Raw genomic sequence first — 17,471 nt, forward strand, 5'->3', positions numbered from 1 at the left:
ATTCAAAGATGAGACCTCTGCATTAGATCTTGTTATGCAGGGCTGGAAGTGTGGAAGTATCCATGGAAATTGTTCAGCCAGTCATCAGGATACTGGTAGCTTATTTGTTGAGCATCTTCTTCTGCTTTCTGAAGCTGTTGAAATAATTTAGCACACCTAAGGCAAATGCAGTGATGCTACCCATACCTCTCCTTGCTGGTAATGCCAACAAAATGTTAGCTGTTGGCTCACCACTGATGATGGTGGCTCAAAAGCCTGCCAATGATCATACAGAGATTCATTGCACTGTCATTGTTCTGAGATAAAAACTCACTTTGACCAAGCTGAAAGATAGTATGCTGACAAATCAGCCAAATAAATGAGGTACATAAAATTGCAAGATGGAGTTTGCAGTTTCTGTTGTGTGTGGAAGCAATAGACTGTGGAAATAGTAGTCTGAAAAACATACGTCTGCCTGTCAGGTGCTTGTGTTAATTCACAGCAGATATTTCTAGAGGAAACACGAATGGGAACCCTGATTTTAGTGACACAGTTGAGTTTTTTGAGGTTATTTGCTGTGGATTTCTTGTTCTTTCTGGTGGTAAGGCATGGTCAATTTGTGCTTCAAATGTGCAATTGAAAATCCCTTTTCTAGTAAATTAGACCAGTGGTGGTCAGCAGCAGATGCCTGTGGGTGGCAAATACCTTCTTCTTTTCCCCTTTCCACTTTCTTCTTTCTGCTCAAAATGGATCATGAGAAGCTGACAGCAGATGCAGCAATGGGCAGTGCTGCAGCTAGCTGTAGCCTTTCGTACTCTTTCCCCACTACAGCAGCACAGCGGCACTGTTGAAGTCCCCAGTGCAACACCAAGGGCTCTGGAGGAGCAAGAGGTGTATGGAAGTGCACAAGCACTGTAGCTGGGGAGTGAAACAAAGGGTTTGAGGCAATTAATGGGACATAACACCCTATATGCTGTAAACCGGTGCTAACAAGCTTTGTAAGGATGACCTGAAAGCTTTATCTGGATGTTTTATGTTCACCCACATGCTTATCTGTGTGTGTGGCAGCTGCTCCCACTGCGTGCCTGTAGAGTTGTTGTTGGCTTTCAGGTAAAGTGCAGGAGCCCATCTGTTGGAGCTGGTTTCCTGATCCTAGCAGTAAGACCACCTGAAGATTTAATTCCTGCAAGTCGGTCACTGATTGTAAGCACAATGAGCAGGACAGCAATACAGTTCCAGAGCAGCCACTTCCATTCTTCTCTGTGATTTCTTCAGCGCCGAGTGTCGGTGCTTAGTTATTGGTTGGATTTCTTGACATCAGTGGGTGTCAGGTGAAGAAAGATTGTGTTTATTGGGTATTGGATTGCTGTTAATTAATTAACTGTAATTGTCATATCCTGCCAGTACTCTCCTCTTCACTGTGGAGTTTTGTGGTGTGGGAACCTCTATGGAAATGGGATTAGATGTGGCTGTCTGGCACCACTTCCTCTTGGAAGGGCGTGCAACTTTGAGTAAAAGACACTTGAATAAATTGCTGGAAGTGCCTGTTTAAAGCTTTTGGCAGAGATTAATTTCTCTACACAAACTCTGGGAGAAGGTCTATTTCTGTGCTGGCAAATTGTTTTTAACTGGTCAAGGAAAAGGAAGCAATGACAGTATAATTGTAGAATAATTCAACCTAGAAGAAGCCTCAGGAGGTCATCTCATCTAGCCTGCTGGTTATGAATGTATTTATAAACTCCTTTCACTTAACATCCGTTTCACCACCTTTCTTCTACTTGCTTAATCTCCATGCAAACATGTATTTGGCAGTACCAGCCCCACATGAGGACACTGAGTTAAAGAATGAATACATACAGATGGTGACTGAATTACACGGAAACCTGCTGCAAAAAATTCTAATCTTCAGCCAGCAGTCTCACCTGCCTGCTGTTAAGAGTCAATCTATATGAACTGCAGAATGTTTCTGTGGTCTGAAGAGTGTGTGAAGATGAAGTATTTAAATTCTCCAGCTTCCAAGAAGAACAAGGCTAGAATGCAGCTGCTGAATACTGCTTGTCTTGGTACTGATGTGAATTTGTTTGAAAAATCTGGTTTATAGTCCAGGGGACAGTATCAAAGGTAGTACATAGATTGTCCTTACGCTTTTTTTGACGCAGGGGAAATGTCACCTTTGTCAGCACTTGGCAGTCTTCCTTTTCAGCTCAAATAAAATTTGAAGATTAATGCTGTAGGTATTTCATATTCCTGTTTTCTTAATTATCATTCCTGTTGCTTCTTCTGTTGTCCTCTTTCTCTATAGCACAATGTTTATACTTCTTAAGATAACTGTCTTAACTGTTTGTCTGAGTGCTTTTAGCACATGACAGGGGTATAGTTAATATTACTATTTCATGTAGACTTACACAGAGTTTAAGTTATTTAGCAGAATCAGGGAAAACAAAGTGTCTGAAGTGTCACAGAAGTCAGTGTCGCATACTTGTTTGCGTATTTCTGTTGAGCACTTAAAAACTCTGTGATTCTTGGTTGCTGTGGCCATGTAACTCATTTGATGAACTAATTAATGTAAGCTGACTTGTATATGTAGATGTAATTCATGCAATGCTTATAAAAGCACTTGTCTCTACCGACATAAAATACATGCTTTTTTATGGCTTCTATTTGTATTACTCAAGAGCATGTACTGTAGTGATTAGCATCTACAAAATCTATTTATGTCTTACAGCTTGCCTTGAAAGGATCTAACTATGCGGGTCTGTTGGAGCGGCATCGCATTCATACAAAAAACGTGGAGCACGTTGTAGACAGTTTACGGTAAGAATGTATGGATGTTGAGAATTTTAGACACAGTGCAAATATCCATGGATTGTGTAAAACGTGTAAAACAATGGAAGGAAGCTTTCTGTTACAAGCTCTAATAAAATAGGAATACGGAAAACAGGATGATGCAGGTGAACAGGCATTCCTGAAAGAATTGTAATGTGACCTAGCTCTGTTCCATTCACTACACACTGTGTTACTATTTTGACAACAAATGAAAAAGATCTAAAGGATTTGTGTGTCAAATGCTTGTAAGTCAAATACCACTGTAATTAGTCCTTAATTACATGTCAGTTTTTCAGAAGAGTGTGACAAGGATCAATATAGGACACATTCAGGCTTTTTCTGCACTTTATAGGAACGAGAGGATAGAAGTTCGTCTTGTTAAGCGTCGAGAATATAATGAAGAGACGGTTCGGTGGGCAGATGCTGTTATATCAGCAGGAGGTAGGACTTTATGACAGTATTTGTTTCAGGATGTTTTCACAGATACATTTTTTCAAAAATATTTTGAAGTGGGTGAAGCATCTGGAGCACTTTTGGAAAACAAGTTGCTTATTTAGTTGTCAGGAAATATGATGAAATGCAGTGGTTGGGACCATCCTCTCTACCTCTGGTATCTAAAACTGTAGCACTGGGGAGTGAATCCTAGTGCATGGCCACTTTGGAAATGTTCAATTGTCTTGTGTAAAACAGTGTAAATTGTGGTATTTATTACAGGTTTCAGCTAAAGAGGATAAAATGCTTGCTGTCTTGTGATTATACAGAGCACTAAACTCTATTCTTTGTTTTTTGGTGTGTGAGGTGGAGACTAGCATACTACTGCTTCCTCCCTTTGCCCAAACTGTCTTTCGTACTTCTACACTTAATTCCAGTAACTGGAGTATCTAGTTGGATGGTACAAGAAAAAGTATGCGACTTCTGAGGAGCCTGTGCCACTGGTTAAACCTTTTAAAATGAACCAACAGAGCAATTAACCTGATTGCTTGCTTTTAACATGAGATCACAGCAGTTCATTCTGTGATCGTTGTGATTTGCTGCAAATTGCTGCAGAGTGTTGTTGGGCTCTGGATCTGTCATCCGTGGCAGCTAGACTTGACCACTGCTTTGCCTTTCTCTCCTCCCCAGTGGTCCACTTTGCCCTTAGCTACTGATTACCACAGAGGGTGGGTATAATGGGATACGTGTATATTCCTGAGGCATCCTCATATACCCCTGTAGGTTTCAAAAAATTCCTCTAAGCTGGAGATAAAGTGCTGATTTGGCTGTGTCAACATTTGTCATGGTTATGAGGCAAGCAGCTGGGAAGTGATACATCATCTGCACTTTTCAGAGTTTGTATCTGGGTGCAGTGACTGAATCATCAGGTTATAGTTCTCCTGTTTAACAGAGAGGAAAGAATACCAATATCTGAAGAAACAAGGGACATTTAAAGATTTCTACTTCAACAGTTTTATTAAAGACTTCTTTTCCAAGTGTGCCTATTTGGGGCCAAATAAGACCTTTAAATAGTACCTTCTAGGACAACAGCTGAGATGGAGCTAAAGTATTTGTTGTTCTCCTGTGATTCCCAGTAAAATTTGGCATTGTTTCCTCTCTCCTGTGGCTTTAATTAGCAATACTTTCCAAATTTATTTTCTTCAAGAGTTTCTCTTACCAGCTGATAAATGTACAGAAATTTCCATAAATCTCTTTCCAAACCTGCTTCTGCCAAATTAAGTTGCCTAGGCATGTGTAGCTGTCAGATAAGTTGCACTTTTTCCAGTCGCATTTGCTATCTTGAATTCATTTGTCAGTACTCTGCTTTGAAAGGTGTCAGTAGTTTTGTGGTCCCATTTTGGTCTTGTGCAGCTTACCTCATCAGCTGTTGATATAAAAGCAGGTAGTGGTAATGCTGCAGTACATGTGAGATTATTATGTTTGGGATATTAGAATGTGAAATGAAATTTAACTTTCGTTTTGCTTTTTCTATAGGTGATGGTACAATGTTGTTGGCAGCTAGTAAGGTCTTCGATAAATTTAAACCAGTTATTGGAGTAAATACTGATCCTGAAAGGTAAAAACACATTTGGGAAAGCAGTGCTTTATTTACTATCAGGCAAAATATGCCTCTGTTTTCATCATGCATGAAGTGTACCTGTATCATTTGGTAGTGCAGATGTCTTTTTTAGTGGATTGTAAATATCAAGTGAACCTGTTGTTTTATTAGAAAAGTCTCCACAATGAGTTGTCCTGTCTCATCTGAGAGGACATTAAGTAGTATTGGGTAAGCATTACTGTTTAACTGCCACAGCTGTTCTCACAGAGAAGTGTAACAGCACTTGCAGCTAGTTAACTTGTATTACTAACCAGAAGTTTGAGGCTAGAGGCTAGGTATAGCACAGAGACAGGAAGAGGGACTTAAAAATAAAGTGTGGTGCCTTAACACACAGAAACTTGGTTTCTTTATGAAGAAGGTGGATCCTACTGGAAATCCGATAGGTCCCCAGATGAGATTTGTTATGGTTTCTTCATGTAAGCCATATCATACTGCAGAGGACGCAGTCTCCTCAGCCAATTAATGGCATTTAGTTGTCCTATTATAAACTCCACACAAATCGCATCCACCTAGCCATAAGATTGATTTGGGCAGGTGGATGCAGTGTATTAGTACTGCCTGCTTGGTATAACCTTCAAATGGATTGCAAGTAAAACTTAGAATTCACCAAGGCTCTGTCTGCTGAGATTTCTAGATTTGGGCTTCTTCTTTTAATACTACCACTTGATTTAGTCTTAATGGATAAGAAAGTGGTGGCCAAAAGTTTTAATTCCTTCCATACCTTACTCCTCTTCCAAAACTTTTCAAATGCTGTGAATAGATATTCTACAGTATCAAGCCTGAATAGCAGGGTTCAAATAACAAATGCCTTCAAGTTATCAAATATCACTCATGAAAGGGGAGCAGTGTTTAGTCTTCTGGCCTTGTTACAAGATTCATTTGATCTTAGGCATGTTGCTTACCTGTCTCCTGTCACTAACTTGTGTGTAAATGGAGGAAATTTTCCTTCTGACCTGCAAAGTTTATTAGGCTTGAGTTCCTTGCCTAGAGCTATAGTGACAGGAATTATGTTAGTACCTACATATTCCTGTAGGATTACTAGCTGAACAGCCAGATTTTAGGGGAAATGTGGGAGGAATATCCTATGTCTCACTCAGACACACCCTAGGAGCTGAAAGAGGTGTATTGTTGATGTGCTGTTACATAAGAATGGTATACATTCATAATGGTTGGAGTATAGCTTTGCTTTATGTAACAGAAAGAGATGTTTGATTTGTTTTGTTTTTTAAAGGTACCAAATCTTAGTAGTTATACTGTTGTTTTCATTTTCCTTTTTGCTGTCAGATCGGAGGGTCACTTGTGCTTGCCTGTGAGGTATACACACTCGTTTCCTGAAGCACTGCAGAAGCTTTATCGTGGTGAGTTCAGGTAGGATTCACTGATCTTTGGTTTTCCAGAACATATTATGGCTCTAAAATACTTACTTAATGATGTGCCATTCCTAAGGAGCAGACAATGCTTAGTAAAACTTTAATGCCTCAAATTGTGTATTCTCTGCAGATGTTTGCCTTGTTGAAAAGTGGGTTTGTGGTCAAGAGTGAAGTTGGAATACAAAGGACAAAACTGACTCCCAGTTCCAGCAAAAAGACTTTTATTATGACCTCCAAGATTTTTTTTTTTCTGACTTAGCAAATTCATAAATGAGGAACTGCATTCTTCTAAGGGATCTCTTGGTTTACATATTTTAAGACTTGAAAGCATATGTAGTACAGTGATGGGCCATACTAATAAAAGCTAGTGAAGCCTATATGAGTAGGAAATGGCCAGTGTGTTGCATCTGTGGTTTTGGTGATTAAGGTAAAGTGGCTTAAATTTTATTAACAGGTTAGTTATGCTGAAGATGGCTTGATATTTTCCGTACTAGATACTCTTTAAAATAGAAGAATCTGAACTGAATTAAGAAGCAAGCTGAATTTTAAAGGACATACTAAATAAAGTATAATTTATTACATATAGATATTATAAATAAATAAATATAAACAAATAGTTGTTGCGATGGAGGGAAGACACAGTCACTCAATATGAGTGATCAGCAGACTTCGTTTATTGTCCCTTACAGTCACCTTTTATGCCTTGTTATAATTAGCTCATACATATTACAAAAGTTAAGCTCATTATTGGTTAGTTGCCTAAATACCAAGCCCGCCCCTAGTTTCTCTTCTGTAGTTATCTGTTCCCACCTGTAACATTCTTTTCCCACCGCGATCTTCCTGCTATTGTGTAAAAAGAACAGCCAAGGATAGTGTATTTTTGCTTTACTTCAGATAAGCTGAGAGCCATGTGCATTTTTGTCCAGCCAGCTGGACTATGTCTATGTGACCCTTTTCAGCTAGCCAGTTATCCACAAATACTAATAAAGGACAGTTGATAAAAACTTTAAAAAGAGACATTGATTTGTGGTGTATTAATATGTCAGAATACTTTCATGAAGGCAAACCATCAAACAGAAATAAGTAATTAATGTGAAAATATACTGCAATTAGGTTTTGTTTATACTTCTAGCATATTTAATTTGTATCTTGAAGCGTATTTGTGCCATAGAAGAGTTCTGAAATGAGGTAAATACAGTAATTGGGATTGATTATAAATAACGGAAGGGGTTTCAACAGGTTTTGCTAAATAAACTTCCAAGAGATAAAACTTTCAGCTCCGTATTCTGACACTCAGAAAACAGAAGCTTTTAACTCTCCATCATGCAAAGTTGCTTAAGGTAAAGTTGGTAGTGCTAATACATTTAACCTTCCTTGGTTAGCTAAGTACTTACAATGTTTTGTTGGATGCCCTGTTCTATTTTTGTTGCTGATGTTCCTGTTGTGTCTCGTTGTGGAGCTGAAACCTCACCAAGAAAGAAACAAAAGGGATCTCCCTGGTTATTTTTCCAGAACAATAGGAACTGATATTCCTAAGCAAGGACCTCAGCAGGTGTTTCACTTGGCAGTTCTCATTTGGCCCTAAGGAAGCTTTAAAATACATGTGTAACTGGATCAGCCTGTCTGGAAGAGCTTCTGATGGCTCTTATCCTTAAGGTGTCAGTCAGTGCAACAGTCTGTGTAAGCACTTACATTGTAGTCCCATGAAAAATACCAACATTATTGATTTATAAAGGACAAAACTATATCCGACTACCCGTGTTTGCTTTTTTTTATGGTCAGTGGTGTAACAGGATCTCAGAATAGGGGTATAATAGGGGTACAGTCACATTTTCTAATTTGGTAGGGGTTTTGACATGTTCTAGCATGATTACTCTAAGGAGGGTAGCATAATGATACTCATTGCATGCTGTCTGCCTGACTACCTAAAACCATACTTGGAATTTAAGGGCAGATAGGTAGTTATACTAAGGATGTCTTGAATGAGGCTCTACAAGGATGGCAATGAGGAAAAACTAGAAATGTAGTCATACGAAGCTCTTAAGTCTTGTTGTAATTTCAGGAAACGTGTAAGCTGGTTACTGTCACCCAGGTATCAATGGTATGAACTGGGAAAAGATGTGGTTATAACACTCCCTTGTGATTTGCTTTCTTGATCAAAACTACTATTACTAATTTGTTTTATATAATCTCTAAATTGTAAGAGGAAAAAGGAATTGATACGTCCTCTAGGAAAAAAGTCTGAAAGTTGTAACAGCTTAAGGAAGAATGCCTTTCATATCTTCTTTTTCTTCATTTGAATTCCTCTTAAGCATCCTACAGTTCCTAGGCTAGGAGAGTTCCTTAAAATGAAAGGATATGTGTGGCCCTTATGTATGAAGGGGTGGATAGAGCTGCTTTTCTGGACATCTGCAGATCGAAACAAAAGATGGTAAAAATACAGCATGTATTGCTGTATAAATTCCTGAGAGCTTGTTCTCAAAATCACTGTGTCAATCATTAATTTGTGAGTTAGGATCACATGCCTAAAAAGATGAGTTGTTATCTATAATGTCTTACTTTACACATACAAAAAATATTAGGTAGCAAATCAGTAAGTGTAAGCTATTTACATTTTAGTATGATTAACTTTCTAAATTTAGAAATTATAGTGGAACTATAAAACTTGAAACGTGACTTTGAATATATTTAACTTCTACTCTAAAGGTGCTCTGATTTGAGAGCGAAGACTGTGATCCTAATTCTGTAATGAATATTTCAGCTACTGATACCAACTTCTTTCTCCTTTCTAAGGTGGCAGTGGCGACAAAGAATCCGACTGTATCTTGAAGGAACTGGTATTAACCCAACCCCTGTAGACTTACATGAACAGCAGCTAAGCCAAGAGCAACACAGCAGGGCTCACATAAATGAAAGATTCCAGGATCAAAGTAGGTTAAAATCTGACAATATAATCATTTTGCTATGGTAACTTGTAGTAGGAGGTGAAGATTTGTAAGAGCTGAAGTATTTGAAGTCTGGTTGCTGTATTTGACAGGCAGGGAGAGATAGCTCTCGTTAGCTGAAGGCCCAGGTTAAGGCTTTTTAGAAGGGAGTGTTTTTTGTTTCTCTGTTTATTCTGGATGGTACACTTTAGAACCCGTTTTAGATATTAACATGTAATTTAGAGATATTTTTGATAGTATTATTTGCTGGCAAAGTACCTGAGATTTTTTTAAAGTGCTGTCTCATAGGCTTACTATAGTTGCTTGAGGTTACCATATGAACATATTACCACGTCTAGCTGTTGCACGCTAAAAGTGCAGGCATTCATGTGTGCTCTTAACTTGTGCTACGTTCGAGGTAAGTTACTTCACAATTGAAAAAGATGTTCAGAGACTGCCAGCAAGCAAATGAGAAATTAGGGGTTAGAATCTCTCCCTGGGTAATGCTTCAGTCATCAGACACTTCTGACTGTTTTCTTTATGATGGGTTGAAGATGCATGATTCTATCCTTAACCTGTGTCTAGCACTGCACTTCCTCACTGAGAAATCCTTAGTCAACGTGAACAATTTGTGAATCCCCCTTAATTACCCAGTGGTATAAAGCCAAATTCTTTGAATTTTATCAGAAATGTCTGTTACATCACTGTCGGTGAATTTAACTAGGCTGGAAGAGTGACTCACAGCAGAGAGGGCTTCAGTCTGTCTGCTTGCCTGTGAGGGGAAAGCAGTGTCTGAACATAAGTGTCATTGCCTTATTGACCTTGGTCCAAATATTGCTAGTCCCCAGTAAAAGGACAGTGACTGGTTACAGACTAAATCAGTGAAAAATTGAGTCCTTGAGGAAGATGAAGCCTTAGGTCTAGGATAGAAACCCAGGTAGCAGAGTGTGTCCTCCAATGAGTTGTGAACTGTTCTTGAAAATTTGGGTTTTAGAGCTGTAATTCAAAACTGATATTAAATACCTGCAGGATCTGACATCTCTGGTCCACATCTTTTACCAGTGAGAGCACTCAATGAAGTCTTCATTGGGGAATCTCTTTCATCCAGGTATGTTTAATTGTTTGTTGTTGCAGCAAGACACAATTGACTTAGTTTTTTTCTATAACGTTGCAATGGACAATCAGTGATGGGTTATCTTTGCTGTCAAATTTCAGTTCTAGTCCATGAATGCATAACGCTGATTTTATTGTTGCTGATTACAAAGTGTATTTTCAGACATGTAAGTGCAGTGATGTTGGTATGTGATTTTCCACCTTTTTGTCTAGCCAGTCATTCACCTTTCATGATTCCTGGCTTTTTTTCTTTCCTCTTCATCGTTTTACTCCTTTCCTGGTTAGTTCTTACGTAACTAAATGCCTTCCAGTTACTATCTTTACAGTGAACTGAAGATTTAAATACCTGTCCTTAAACTGTCTTCTCTCCTGCATCTCTTCTTAAATATATGTTCATAAGCTTTTAGTGTGACCAAGCAGAAATAGCTTTAAGCATGACTTCTTTGCCCTGCCTCTCTTATTAGAGGCAAAGGTATCAGCCTGCCTTCACCATCAGCTTTGTTATTGTGGGAAAACACTGATTTGCTTGTTTTAAGAAACTAGTTTCTGTCAAATTCTGGTGCTGCATTATCCAGGATACCTTTGACTGTCCTTTTTATCCTGAAGATCAGTATATTTCTGCCAGCCAAATGACAACAAGAAGCGGGGAATGTGACTGGGGCTGTGGGAGAGGAGTTAAAACATAATCTTTGGTCAGGATTTGGCCAAACTTTTACTTGTCTTTTATATCCCTTTTCCCTGTATCTAATTAAAAAAAAAAAAACAAACCCAAAACATAAGAGAGTAACATCTTCTCGTATTTGTACAGTGCCTGGGACACCGTGATTTCTGCTGGAAACAGTATAAATATTCCATGAGTGCTTTATCTTCCATCTGGACTGTAGCTTCAGATTGGCCGAAGGAATTAGTCTCAAAAAGATACAAATTTCGCTCTACTAAATTGAACCTAATTTTACTAAGAATCTAAAGAGTTTCTTTAACATATAGTGATAGAGGAACACAAAGTTGCTTTTCAACTCTTTATAATAGCCCTCTGCTTCTGAGTGTCACATATATATTGTGCTTTTTGGTTCCAGTATATTTGAGAAGCACTGAGGAACACAATGCCTGGAGGAACAAATCTCTAGTAATAAATATGTGTTAACAGGACGTTACACTGGAAGACTTAAGTAATGATGTCACACAGATGAATCCTCTGTAAAGTTCAGATACAAGAGTCTGTTGTGTATTAAGACAAAAAGACTCTAGGTGCTTCTTCCAAAGTCTTACTCTTCATGTCAGTTAAGGAAACAGGGAAATGGAAGGAAAAAAACCCACCTTTCATACCCAGCTTGCAAAAATTGTCTTAAACTCAATCAAGCTGTGCACCTGTGTTCTTAATTTGCTTCCAGTTCTTTCATCTTCCCATCTTCTCAAGAGTGAGTACATAAAATGCCCTTAGTTACCGAGAGTCTAAAACTGTTTGACACCAAATACTCCAGAGGTGTATTCCTAGTTGATCCAGACGGAAACACTGATCACCTAAAACAGCTCAGTAAGGTCCTTTTACCAAGGAAGATGAAACTCAGGCATGCTGAACACAGTGAATATGGTGTTTTTCTAAGAGAGTATCTATTAATCTGAAGACTGTATCATACTGTTTGAATTAGGCACTATGAACATGAATAACTTTAGATCATAAATGTACCCCTGAGTGTTTTGAAGCTTATGGAGGGAGACTGTCTGGTCTCTCTAGGCTTAACATTAGCATGATGTATGCATACTGTGCAGAATGATGATTGTGCCGCAAGGCTTGCTACAGTTTTAGGAAGAATTTGCCCTGGAGCGAAATGTAAGCCTGCTGACTGTTGTAGAACTAAAACTGTTTGTGAAGAATCACAGTGGATTTTTAATTACTGCAGTGATCAAGAATTCAGCTTGAAGCTATGCTATTACTTACTGATGTTGGAGTGCCTTACCTCTTAGTGTTCCCTGATGTAATTTTATGAGACTCAATCCCAGCATAAACACAGTTTTTCGATAGTTCAACAGTTATACAAGGAAACTAATGTATTTGTAGTTTCGTTTGTAAGTCCAGCAAACCCTGCTTGTATATGAAGCTATTCGCAGATGAACCAGAGTTCTTTGTGCATAATTTAATATGAAAAGTTGCTGTAGAAGAACTACCTAAAAGTTCATGCTGCAAAACAGCGAATAAAAAATGTCTGCTAAATCGGAAACACTGTTCAAAGCCTGTGAAATTGTCATCCAGATTTGAAACTAGCCCCTCTAAATTTTTATGTGCCTGATAAGGCTGTGTGTTCTGTCTTATTCAGGGAGAACTTTAAGTCCTGCAAACCCAGTTTTAAATTCTCGCTTCATAGGGCCTCCTATTATGAGATATCAGTTGATGATGGTCCTTGGGAAAAACAGAAGAGTTCAGGGCTTAATGTGTGTACTGGAACTGGATCAAAAGCATGGTAAGTAAATGTTGTTGCTTTTCATATAAAATGCTGCTTCCAATAAGCTAGATGGACCTATTTTGTTTAAGCATTTTGTCCATACTGACACTCATACTATGAGTAGGTCTATGAGTAGGTCAGTGCATGTCAGTTATGTCCAAATATTTTCACTGTCAGTATGGTTCAAAGCTCAGGTGAATGAGAAGAGCAGAGTACCCCTCACTTGTAGGTATGGAGAAAAGAATTGAAAGGGTGAGGAGCTGAGCCATTGAGACAGATGTTTACCTTAGGTGTAATTTTGGTGAAGGATGCATGTCACACATGGAATTGAATGGTTGGGGGTGACGACTGAAAGAGATTCTGCTTGGACTTGCAGAGCGTATTGGGGGATCTTTGAACTACTCTTGTTGGCTAGAATTAAGATGGTTAGATGAAATAGCTCAGAAAGCTCAGTATAAAAATCTAAGCTCTAAGAAGAATGAGAAAATATGTGCTTGGAAACAGTGTTAGGTGTTCTCGTAGTATCATAGAATGGTTTGGGAGCTGGGTAGGAAGGGGCCCTAAAGATGTTCTAGTTCCAACCCCTGTCCATTCTCCTTCCAAGCCTCATGCTTCTTTCAAACTGAATTGAAAGGGCACAGTCTTTTTGCCAAAATAGTCCCCTTAAACAAAGACAGGCATATCTAAGCAGAGCTGTGCTAGCATAATCCAAGGAGTAAATTAACTTGGTTTAAACAAGCTGGAGTACTGCGTGTGAGTCTCATCAGTTTAGTTTTGAGATGTGAGAGACATGTACATTGACAGCCTCTTATTTGGAAATCTGGTTATGCTTATACTTTAAAGTTATACAACAGGCCCTGGATTTATGTGTCAGGCTAAGAATAACTAAAACTGAAGCTTTTAATGAAATTTGAAAATGAATATTCATGATGTAACCATGGTTACTGGGTTTTCCTCGTTATTGTAATTCATTGTTTTGTATTCGGTCAGCATTACTTAGTCCTGCAGGCTGCCAAGGATGAAATTGGCAGACTGCATGGGGAACTTTCCTAGTGTTCAGGACCTTGGGAATGTACAGTCTTACTTCAGTGCTGTTGTTATGCATTTCATTTGCTTATACACTGTGTACTGAGCAACCGCAGAACCAGGCACCAGACTCCAGGGTTGCCCATCTCCATGGCTTAATCATTGTGAACTGTTGGACTTCTGTAAACTGAAGCCAAACCTTAGTGGAGCGATCTTCCTTAGGCCGTGTTTTAGGGGCTCTTCTGGGATTTCAGACCCGCTCTGACTGAGGCATTTAAATGCCCTTCAGCTTCCTTCAGCTGCCAAACTTGCATAAAAGGGTATCTAGCTGAGAGGGAGAAGAGTTTCAAACTGTGCATCTCAGCTTCTTGCTAGCATCTGCTCAGGCTTGCAGGTAAGCAGTAAGTGTAAGAGAGAGCTCCTTGATGGCTGCCCTCAGCATCTCTGTAGTTTGCCAGATGTATAGTGAATGTCTCTTGCAGTCCGAGGTGTTAGACTGCATGACAGAAGTGCTGGACTGAGGATTTTAAGCTGTATTGAGATGTGGGCAACTGAGATGTTCACAGTACTACTGCTGCACAGAGGCTGTGATTAGTACTTAATCCCTTTTGAGCCTGGGCACAGGGGGAACACTTTTGCTGGAATTCAGACTTGTTTCAGACTGAGGCTTTATGCTCATCTTATGTGCACCTAAATGTGGCAAAGCGAAAGTGTCTGGTCTGACTATTTGTTTTCTATATACACCAGTTCTCATGAGATTCAAGCCCACACCTTAGGGTATGGACAAAGAGACATAATATTTGTAAAGAAGTGTTGGGTCTTATAAATGAGAACTGACAGAAGGAATTAATTAGCAAGAGGTGGGTAGAAGGGATAAGAACACACACAATCTGTAGAACTGTCATGCTTCATTTTTTTTAAGGCAGACTTAAATCAGCAGTTATTGGGGTTTTAAGGCAGGATTATTGATAAGGAGACTACATCCTGTGTATTGTGCTCTTGTTTCCTGAAGACTTCACTTAATAGATTAGGGTTTACAAAGCCACGGGTAAATGTCAAACCAAGAGTTAATTGAAGGCATTTTTAAAAGAAACTGATGTCACCTCACACTTAATAGCATTCTTTTTTTTTTTCTTCCTCATGTTGAACATAGTTCTTCATCTGTATGCAAGATTTTTTATTTTGTTTTTGTTTTTCTCCCAAATTGCATTGCTTAGCAAACAAGACTTCTTCTCTGTCTAGGTCCTATAATATTAACAAGGTAGCACATCAAGCTGTTGAAGAGATCCTAAAGATTGGTGAGTGAACAGTGTGGCATTACTGGCCAAGTTTATATAAAAGTACACCTGTCTAACCAGAGTTCTTTCTCTTGGCTTAACAGCTAAAAAGCATGGAAGTTTGAATATGCCATTGAGTATGGAACTGGTGCAAAAAGGTTAGTGAAAAAGGCAAGATTCCTTTAAGGTATCCTGACTTTGACTAGTTCATTTTTTGTTTGTACTCTTTAATACTCAGCACTGCTTTCAATATTTTAGAACTTTTGCAATATCAGTCTTATAAACATTATTTAGGCACATTTGTTAAAAAATATCTGACTGGATATGGAAGCACTTACGTAGACTTTCATATGTATAGATCTCCAGGAGAATTTGGGTTCTCCTAAGGTTGGAGACACTTAATATTTAATCACATTAAAAGAGCTGTTGAGTGTTCATCATGCAATAGAACTGAAAGGAATATTCTTTAAAATTAATTTTTTTTGCAGGTGAAGGCTGTTAAACGTCTGGCAAGGCTTAATATTCCCTCTTGGTAGGGGAGCTGTTCTTTCCTGGAGAAATGTGTATTTCTGAGAATAACTGGTCTGCTCTGTAAAAACTAATGGCTGATTTCTCTGTTCACAGTAACAAATGATTACAATGAGTCCTTGCTCTACAGTCCAGAAGAACCAAAGATGCTTTTCAGTATTCGAGAACCAATTGTAAACCGCGTTTTCTCAAGCAGCCAGCAGCGTGGCTTTTCTTCAAAGTAAGTGTTGGGTCTAGCAGTCACTGAACTCTTACTTCATTCTGTGTATTTGTCAAAGTATGAGTAATCCAGGAGTTTCCCTTGAATAATTTCAACATCCAGTTGGTGTTTTGAGGGGCTCCTCATAACAACAGGAAGGAAATGTATCTAAGTTGTGTTAGGCCTTTTTAATGTTTGATCCATGCACAGTCTTACAAAATAAAAGAACCTCACTGTTCTGAGTTTTGGGTGTGTGCCATTTCTCTTGGTATGAGACACAGGCATTGACAGACTGGACTCAGTGCAGGAAAGGGCCATCGAGATGATTAGGGGGCCAAAACATCTGGTGTGTAAAGGAGAGACTCAAGCGGTGCTTTTGTTTAGCATGGAGGAGACAAGACTAAGTGGGTGGATCCAGTTGCTGTTTTCAGCTACCAGTGGATGGTTATAGAGAAGTCTGAGTTAAACCATTTTCAGTGCAGAATATGAGGCAACAGCCATGATTTTATAGGGCGTAAGATTTTGATAAAAAACCGAAAATGTCACAGTGAGAATGGTCAGGCATTAGAACAGGTTGCCCAGAGAATTGTGCTATCGCTGTCCTTGGAGAAACTCAAAACTTGGCTGGGCAAGGACCTAAGCAACCTAATCTGTCTTTGAAGTAAGGCCTGCTTCGAGTGGAATGTAGGACTAGATACCGTTCCAAACTAAATTATTTGGTAATTCAGTTATTTTAACTTGGGGCATTCATGCCAGGGGAGGTTTAGATTGGCTATTAGGAAAAAATTCTTTACCAAAAGAGTTGTCAAGCACTGAACAGGCTGCTCAAGGAAGTGATTTAGTATCACCTGTGAAGGTATTTAAAAGATGTGTAGATGTGGCGCTTAGGGACATGGTTCAATGGTGGACTTGGCAGTTCTGGGTTAACAGTTGGACTCAATGATCTTAAAGGTCTTTTCCAACCTAAATGATTCTGTGATGATTCTATGATTTTTCTGGGCCTTGCCACAATCAAATATAAACACTTGAAACTGTTAGTTATATGTTCAGAATAACTGTTGAGAACAATATAATATCTTGGTATTAATTAAATGTTAATTCACTTTTTATATCAAAACAAGTATCTAAAGGAGCTCTGACTTGAAGGAGACCCAAATTCTGCACCTTTTGAGCCACATCACAACATTTTCTGACCTAGCAATAAATGACTTGTCTGGCTACTGGGACTAAATATTATATTAGTTGTCCACTGTGCATGTGTCATGTCTTTAAACATTTACTACTTCTTAGTCATTTGGATCTGGGAGTTCGCAAGGATGAGTAAATCTTAAGAGAGATAGTAAAAGGAGAAGTTAAAATAGGAGCAGGTAACTGTGTTTTCATCCATGGGTTCTACAGGACTAAGTCTTGTTTTATTTAGAGTCCTTGGCATGGGATAGACTATAAAAACTATACTGGAGCTATAAATATCTGCATGCTTGTGAGAGAGATCTGCCCATTTTTCCTTTTTAAAGGAGAATTTGCTCCCTGTCATAGGCTTGACCTTCAGCTCTTGATACTAGACATCTCCCTGTTGCTGTTGTTACTCCTTTTTGACGTAGTAGCTGCCCAGAGTGAAATGAAGGAGTGGAAGATGTGTCCATGTTCTTCTGCAGTGTCCAGCCTTCGCTGTTTAGTGATGCACAGGCCAATTAAG

At 38.9% G+C, this 17,471-nt stretch overlaps 1 protein-coding gene across 4 annotated transcripts in view; it reads left to right on the forward strand.

The window, feature by feature from the left end:
• NADK2 (NAD kinase 2, mitochondrial) overlaps positions 1–17,471 on the forward strand; it is a 35,139-nt gene that overhangs the window by 13,832 nt on the left and 3,836 nt on the right. Inside the window, exons 2-11 of one of the 4 annotated variants that reach the window (XM_055791545.1) lie at positions 2,705–2,793; positions 3,158–3,246; positions 4,774–4,855; positions 6,182–6,265; positions 9,061–9,197; positions 10,221–10,299; positions 12,620–12,763; positions 15,014–15,069; positions 15,153–15,206; positions 15,673–15,796. In XM_055791545.1, coding sequence (XP_055647520.1) covers positions 2,705–2,793; positions 3,158–3,246; positions 4,774–4,855; positions 6,182–6,265; positions 9,061–9,197; positions 10,221–10,299; positions 12,620–12,763; positions 15,014–15,069; positions 15,153–15,206; positions 15,673–15,796 — 938 coding nt within the window. The remainder of the gene's footprint in view (positions 1–2,704; positions 2,794–3,157; positions 3,247–4,773; positions 4,856–6,181; positions 6,266–9,060; positions 9,198–10,220; positions 10,300–12,619; positions 12,764–15,013; positions 15,070–15,152; positions 15,207–15,672; positions 15,797–17,471) is intronic. The other 3 variants (XM_055791547.1, XM_055791546.1, XM_055791548.1) reach the window with 3 other exon arrangements.

The sequence above is a fragment of the Falco peregrinus genome, chromosome Z, assembly GCF_023634155.1.
Source record: "Falco peregrinus isolate bFalPer1 chromosome Z, bFalPer1.pri, whole genome shotgun sequence".
Lineage (NCBI taxonomy): Eukaryota > Metazoa > Chordata > Aves > Falconiformes > Falconidae > Falco > Falco peregrinus.